Source organism: Equus caballus, chromosome 12, assembly GCF_041296265.1.
Source record: "Equus caballus isolate H_3958 breed thoroughbred chromosome 12, TB-T2T, whole genome shotgun sequence".
NCBI lineage: Eukaryota > Metazoa > Chordata > Mammalia > Perissodactyla > Equidae > Equus > Equus caballus.
Genome location: NC_091695.1, coordinates 45816663 through 45823673, shown reverse-complemented (window position 1 = coordinate 45823673; position 7011 = coordinate 45816663). Strand labels below are relative to the sequence as shown.

The window sequence follows — 7011 nt, the reverse complement described above, 5'->3', positions numbered from 1 at the left end:
GGCATCACCCCCCCGGTGCAGCTATCCTCCTCGGCTCCTGGCATTTATCGAGAATCTTTAAAGCAAAAGCTGGAGGGGAGGGTAATTAAGTTTAATAGGAGCCGCTGTCGATTTAAAACCACAGGGGATAAGTAATTAGATTTAACAGAAGCCAAGGCTTTCTGAACCAAGACGCGCAGCGTGGGGGTCCCTGGTCTATAAAGCCTTTGAGATGATGTCTTTTTGTAAAGGCTTTCCTGGTGACATTTTCTGCACGCTCCATCATTAACGCCAGTCACTGACTGTGGCATGAACGTGGCCTTTGCTCATTGAAATTCATTAGGGCTGGCACTGCTTTCTCTCCCTGTGTCCCCACTGTTTGCCCTCCCATCGCCTTTTCGCTGAGCCAGTATGGCTTGTCCCCAAAACCAGCCCTCCTGGGGCCCAAACCCAGGAACTGGGGGGCGGGGGGGAGCGGTTGGAGGAATAATGAGAAAGAATCAGTGTTGAGCCAAAGTCCCCTAGAAGGACCCTTCCCTTTTCCACCAGGGCATTCTCTGCACGCTATTTCCTTTTTCCGAGCATTGTAGAGAAGGTCTCTGGCTTGCACGAACCGCTTCACTGAACGGCCCCCATTTCCCCACCTGATGCCTGCCCCCGACTCCAGCCTCGCCCATCTCTGCTCCTCTGCCCCCTCTACACCAGGGACCACCTCTGGACCCCGCCGCTCCGCACGCCATCCCCCCACCCCACCGCAGACTGCGCGCCCCGGCACCGGACAGCGCTCAGGGACCCAAGGACGAGACCAACGACAAAAGGCACCTCAAAAACAGAGGGGCCTCCCTGCGCCGCGCGCCCGGGCCTGCGCTGGGAAGTCAGAGCTCCCCAAACCGCAGCTTGCATGCCCACCCTGCCCCCGAAAGGCGCCTTGACAACGGCCGCCCTTCCAGGCTGCATCTCCGGGGAGCGCGGCGGGCCGGGGCCGAGGCAGAACCGGGAGGAGGCGCGGCCGGAGCCGCCAAGAGGCCGAAACCCGGGCTGAAGCGCCACCTAGCGCCGGCCCGCGCGCGCCGCCCCATTGTTCTTCCGAGGGCGGAGATCGGGCCCGGCCCCCGTCGGGGGCCAATTTACGGGGGTAAAAGGGGCGGGGCGGGCGGGGGACAGGGATCGCGAGACCATAAAGCTGGGAGAACTTGAGAGGTCCCTGAACTGCACGGCCATTCTCGTGGGCGGCTTTATGTCTGGGGATCTGAGGGTTGGGACCTTCTCGGGAGGCAGTGGCTGTGGGCTTTTAAGGGGAGAGGGCCCCAAAGCCGAGGCGACGCTTTTCCGGACAGGGGGCGACCGACGCACAGCTCAGTGCCCTCCCCCCCCCCAATCTCTGGTCCCGGAGTTCCAGCCCCCGCCTCCTCCGCCCCCCGCCCCCCCACCCCCCGCTAGCGCCCCGCCACCAGCGCGTTCCCTGGGGAGCCGTGGCCTGGGGGCGGGGCTCCGGTTGTCTATTTTATTGCTTTATAAAATCAAACTCGCCTAGCCAAGAGCGACCGGGCCGCCGGCCCCGCTACCGAGCCGCGGGGAGGAGCTCCCCCGAACCCTCCCGCTAATCGGGGCCTCCTCCTCCTCCCCCAGATCCGGGCAGCCTGGGCGGGGTCACCCGGGCGGGGCCCGGGGAGGGGGCTGGGGCTGGAGGCGGGGTGTGAGTGGGTGTGTGCGGGGGGCGGAAGGCTGATGCAATCTTGATAAGAAATGCTCCGGTGTCGCGGGCACCCACCCGCCGGATAAGACGCGCTATATAAGGCCGCCAGCCTCGAGCCGCCGCGCCGTCGGAGAGGGAGCGCTGCGCGCCCAGAGCGCACGGCTGGCTCGAGCGCCGCGGCCAACTTATCTCGGCACACTCGGCCTCGCAGCCCGTCCCAGCTGCCGCCCAGCCTCCCGCACCCCCGCCGGCCGAACTACGCGTCCTGAGCCCGAGGGAAGTGCCATGCGGAGCGCACCGAGCCAGTGCGCCGTGGCCTGCGCCCTAGTCCTGGCCGGCCTCTGGCTGGCCGCGGCCGGGCGCCCCCTAGCCTTGTCCGACGCTGGGCCGCACGTGCACTACGGCTGGGGCGAGCCGATCCGCCTGCGGCACCTGTACACCGCCGGCCCCCACGGCCTCTCCAGCTGCTTCCTGCGCATCCGCGCCGATGGCGCCGTGGACTGCGCGCGGGGCCAGAGCGCGCACAGTGAGTGTCCGTCGGGCCCCCCACCCGTCCCAGAGCCCCTTCTTCCTTTTACCTCCTTCGGCTCCCGCGGCTCCCCACTCACGGGAACCCCAGGTCTTGGCACCGCGGCGTTTCACTCCCTCCCCGGGCCCCTAAACAGCGCGAGGAGTAGGGGAGGGGGCACAGGCCCGTGCACCGACCGCACCCACGTGTTGTGGGCCCCGAGGGTCCTGGCTGCAGCTTTTTGTTTCCCTTCCTCCCAGGTTTGGTGGAGATCAGAGCAGTCGCTCTGCGCACCGTGGCCATCAAGGGCGTGCACAGCGTCCGGTACCTCTGCATGGGCGCCGACGGCAGGATGCAAGGGCTGGTAGGTGCCAGCAGCGGGCTGAACGCGCTGGGGCGCGGGACCTACAGCTGTCCCGGGGGCGGGGGCCTGCCGGGGAGAGGGCGCGCTGGATGGGATCCAGGGTTTCCTCGCTTCCCCCGCCGGGGCCCGCATGGAGCTCTAAGGAAAGCCCTTCAAGGGCTGGATTGAGCCCACGTCCGACTTTTTCCTACGGAAGTTTGTGGCCCCGGCCAGTAGCGGAGAAGGGGTGAGAACCGGCTTTGCATTTCCAGTTGAGCCAAAGGCCGGCCCAGTCGGACGGAGGAAACCCATGACTCCACTCTCTTTGATATGAAACAGGAAAACCCACCTCGGGCCTTTGCAGCCTTCGCCTGCGCGTGTGTGGTCCTCGCCTCCGTTTCCCTCCCCGCGGTATTAAAAAAAAAAAGAAAGAAAGAAAGAAAAAGGGTATATTCACAACTTGGATTTTTTTTAAGTCAATATTCAAGTAAACCAGAAAAAAAAATCACATTTGGGATTGGGGAGTTTTTAAATTAATTTTTATCTGCCAGAAAAGCATGCAGACGCGCTAGAATATTCCGGTGGTGGCTTGTCCTGCTGTCGGGCTCACCTCACCTGTAGTGTGCATGCTTTTTGTTGGTGGGCCGGGGCCGGGGCGGGCTGGGAAAGCCCAGGTAACCACCGAGGTCTTGGGGGCAGGAAGTGAGCGCAGGCTGGGTCGCCTGGAACAAAGGGCTGGGAGTTCAAAGGGAGCCCGCGCCCCCGGGCGGGCAGAGGAGCTGTGTGAGGTCCGGGCCAGGCTCTGGGCTTCAATGCAGCCCCGCTGGGCCTAGGGCCCCCATAGTGGTGGGGGGGCGTGTGCAGCTCGCGCCTCGCGGATGCTCCCCACCCCCCAGAAGCTGAAGATGCCCGGCCTTCCCCCGCAGCGCCAGTCTTTTTAGTGTCTCCAAATTGTTTTGCGGCTCTGACGCCCATTTATTCCATTTATCCAGAGGGCCTGTTTCAGATTTGAGGGCGGAGTCCTGCGTGAAAGAACAAGAATGGAGGGAAGGGGGGTGGGCGGCTGGCTGAAAGCTGCCACCCACCCACCGCTGCAAACCCGCAGTTGCAATTTTGTCATTGTGACATTTTGGGGTGGGGGGGGGCCGCACGCTAATGGAGAAGGGCCCCAGGGGCTGATGGCTCTAACCCACCATTGTCCCAGTACCATTGGGGCGGGGCATCTCTTCGCTTGAATCCTGTTCTGCTGCTTGATCTCCGCCGCATGGCTTTGCAAGAATTGAGACTGTTCTTTTTTTTAAGGTATGCTTTTTTGGTGAGGAAGATTGGCCCTGAGCTGACATCTGTTGCCAATCCTCTTTTTTTTTTTCCCCCCAAAGCCCCCCAGTACATAGTTTATCCCAGTTGTAGGTCCTTCTTGTCCTAATACGTGGGATGCCGCCCCAGCATGGCTTGATGAGGCGTGTGTAGGTCCGCACCCAGGATCCCAACCGGGGAACCCAGAGCCCCTGAAGCAGAGCCCCGAACTTAACCACTATGCCACCCAGGTGGCCCCAAGAATTATTTTTTTCAAACAGAAATTCCACAAGAAGCTCGAAATCATTTCATTGTCTGTATGGAGACGAGAATGAGATGCTAATTTCTCCCGCAGAGCACCGTTTGGTCTTCCTTCCCTTGTTTGTTCTGCCTTCCCTTGTTTGTTTATCGCTTTGTACCCTGCAGCTCCCCGTCTGGTGGCTTCATCCCCGGGCAAGAGCCCGGTTGTTGCTTCACTGGAGGCGTGCCTTATCAGCGCCTTATCAGCAGAGCGCTCACCCACCTGCAGTTCAGCGACCTTTGTAGGCTGGGGCAGAGGCGAGACTCAGTCCTCCCTGGGCTGTTTACCTCCCAGCCCTTGCGGTGGCGTCCACCTTAGGCTGTCTGTGTCCTCAAGGTAATGACATTCTAGCCTGGGACAGGACTTGCCCACTGGCACCCTCTCAGGCAGGAATGTTCTGGGACCAGGACTGGCTTTCCTCCTTGAGCGTGCATTTCCGGCCCCCCGCTGGGTGCAGGCTCCCGGCCCGGCCAGGCGAGGGAGGGGGCTGCATTTATCTCCAAGGTCCTGGCCAGCTGCCTGGAAGGCGCCCAGCGACTGAGTGAGGGAGCAGACGGAAAGGCCTCGGAATCGCTCACAGTCATGTCTAAACGGGGAGTCGATGCCGCAGTCTGGACCCCAGACTGGATTACGCCTAATTCTTAATTAATTAAAAGAAGGATCGTAAAAGGATAACATAGTGTAGCAGTGTTTCCCAAAGTGCCCTCGGAGAGCTAAGGACTATGGAAGGTGGGCAGTGACTTCTGGACCTCGAAGCGGGGGTAGGCACGGATGGGCATTTTATGGCTGTTATCACTTCGAACAGGCCTAAGTTTAGAGTGACATGATTTAGTGAAAACTACTAAGGATCCATGTAAAGCCTTTATAGATGTTGAGAATGTGCATGAAATGTGCATGTGAAATACACGTATATACCTGGAGTATTTGTGTCTGTACAAGAGTATAAAGCCTGAAGGTGCATAAAGTACAGCTATTCATATATATAAATTTATATATAAACTATATCTAGCGAGTATACATGTTTAATGTTATATATTTATATTGTATGTTAATATATATGCTCAAGGTGTATATTAATATAACAATACATGCTTTATATATAACATACGTGTATCGAGTTGTACTGTCTATACAAAGTATCTAAATACACGGTGCTTGACACGCCTTCGCACTCTGTAACCGTGCACCGTGCCCTGCGCACCGGTGTGAGGCGCACAGACCCCGGGCACGGGCGCTCACGCTCACGGCTGCCGCTTGTCTCCGCAGCCCCAGTACTCGGCCGAGGACTGCGCCTTCGAGGAGGAGATGCGGCCCGACGGCTACACCGTGTACCACTCCCGGAAGCACCACCTCCCGGTCTCCCTGAGCAGCGCCAAGCAGAGGCAGCTGCTGAAGGGCAAGGGGCTCCTGCCGCTGTCCCACTTCCTGCCCATGCTGCCCAGGGGCCCAGCGGAGCCCAGGGAGCTCCAGGACCACGTGGAGCCCGATGTGTTTTCTTCACCCCTGGAGACAGACAGCATGGACCCTTTCGGGATCGCCACCAAAGTGGGACTGGTGAAGAGCCCCAGCTTTCAGAAATAGCTGAGGCTCCGGCCTCCCCTGCTCCCGGGGGCCATGACCCCAGGCCTGTGGGGTTTGCAGAGTATGCTCTGGCCATGCATCTACCAGGACGATCCTGGGTCCATCCGTGTTCTATTTAGTTTTAGGAAGACACATTTAGAACTTGTGCACCATATAGAGTTTTACCTTGGCTGTGCCAGCTTCTAGCAGGTAGATTTGTATGATCACAAAATAGTAAGTCCTCCGCTCACCCACTCACCCACCCCAGTCCCCGACCCCGCAACCTTTGCCGTTCATTGCTGGACAAGTCACTGCGCTGCCCCTGTTCTGCTTGAATACCTCCAGTGATGGGGAACTCACTACCTTTGGGAAAGTCCTTATGCCAAGCTGAAATTCTCTGCAGTTCTCTCCTGTCGTTTTCAGCAGGGGCAGCCGGAAGGAAAGTGGTCGTTTTAAACTTACGTACCAGCCATAAGGCAATGCACCTACATCCACCCACCCCCTTCTGGCAGCCGGTGCCCAGGCTCAGGCTGGCTGCCCGACGGTGACTGGCCATGCTGCCACCCGCTCAGAGGAACACGACGTGAAGGCAGCCAGCCCCTCCTAGCCATGGTGACTCAGTTTCCAGGGCATCGGATCTGCCCCGGTCACGTGGATCTCACGTGAGGCCGTTGCGATGGAAGCCCACTGGCCTGCACCCCATCCTGGGTCTGCCTCTCACGCTGTGGCTCGGCTTCCCCTCTCTGAAGCGCTGTGGGTGTTGATCTGAAAAAGCAGACGCTCTCTTCCAGCAGCGGCCTCCCGTTTCCCCAGCCCTTTGCCCCTGGCACCAAGTCATTCTGTGCATGGGGACCTGGCCGCCTCCCTGCTTAGGGAAACCCGCACGTTACAGTCAAAGGCGGGGGGAAGGAAGCTTTGAGAGCCCCGAATCTTGCCAGTGGCTCGTGGGCAGAGCCCAGGAGACGAGGCCTCCCCCAGCGCTTCCATTCCAACGTGCTATTTATGCGTAATTTATTTTGTTTGATATGTACATCGCTTTATTTTCTTACTTTATTTATACCCCCGAATTGTATTTATGTATACATGAGTTTTGTTTTCTACATTAAAGCGGCATTGTTTGTATCAATAGTTGTGTTCTGTTATCTGGCTGGAAGGTCTGAGCGGGAGGGCCGGTGGCCCGGCGGGCCGGGAAGGGGACGGTGGCGCTGTGCACAGGACACCCTCTCTGTTTTTTCCACATCCCACACTCTGCATTTTCTACCATAAGCTCTGTCCCCTGCAACAGCCCTCCAGGCCGACTGGGTGGTTAAACAGTAGGTTTAGGTTCA

The 7011-nt window shown here is 59.1% G+C and overlaps 1 protein-coding gene across 1 annotated transcript; it reads left to right on the top strand.

Moving 5' to 3' along the window:
- Positions 1 to 1511: 1511 nt before the first annotated feature.
- On the top strand, positions 1512 to 6811 carry FGF19 (fibroblast growth factor 19). The gene is made up of 3 exons (XM_023654623.2): positions 1512 to 2201; positions 2444 to 2547; positions 5390 to 6811. Exons 1-3 carry the CDS (start codon positions 1961 to 1963, stop codon positions 5702 to 5704), a joined length of 660 nt encoding a protein of 219 aa, XP_023510391.1. The 5' UTR covers positions 1512 to 1960; the 3' UTR covers positions 5705 to 6811.
- Positions 6812 to 7011: the final 200 nt, after the last annotated feature.

Coding starts and splice junctions, on each gene's coding strand:
- FGF19 (XM_023654623.2), top strand. CDS start 1,961: ATGCGGAGCGCACCGAGCCAGTGCGCCGTGGCCTGCGCCCTAGTCCTG. Junction 2,202..2,443: donor GCGGGGCCAGAGCGCGCACA/GTGAGTGTCCGT, acceptor CCTTCCTCCCAG/GTTTGGTGGAGATCAGAGCA. Junction 2,548..5,389: donor ACGGCAGGATGCAAGGGCTG/GTAGGTGCCAGC, acceptor TTGTCTCCGCAG/CCCCAGTACTCGGCCGAGGA.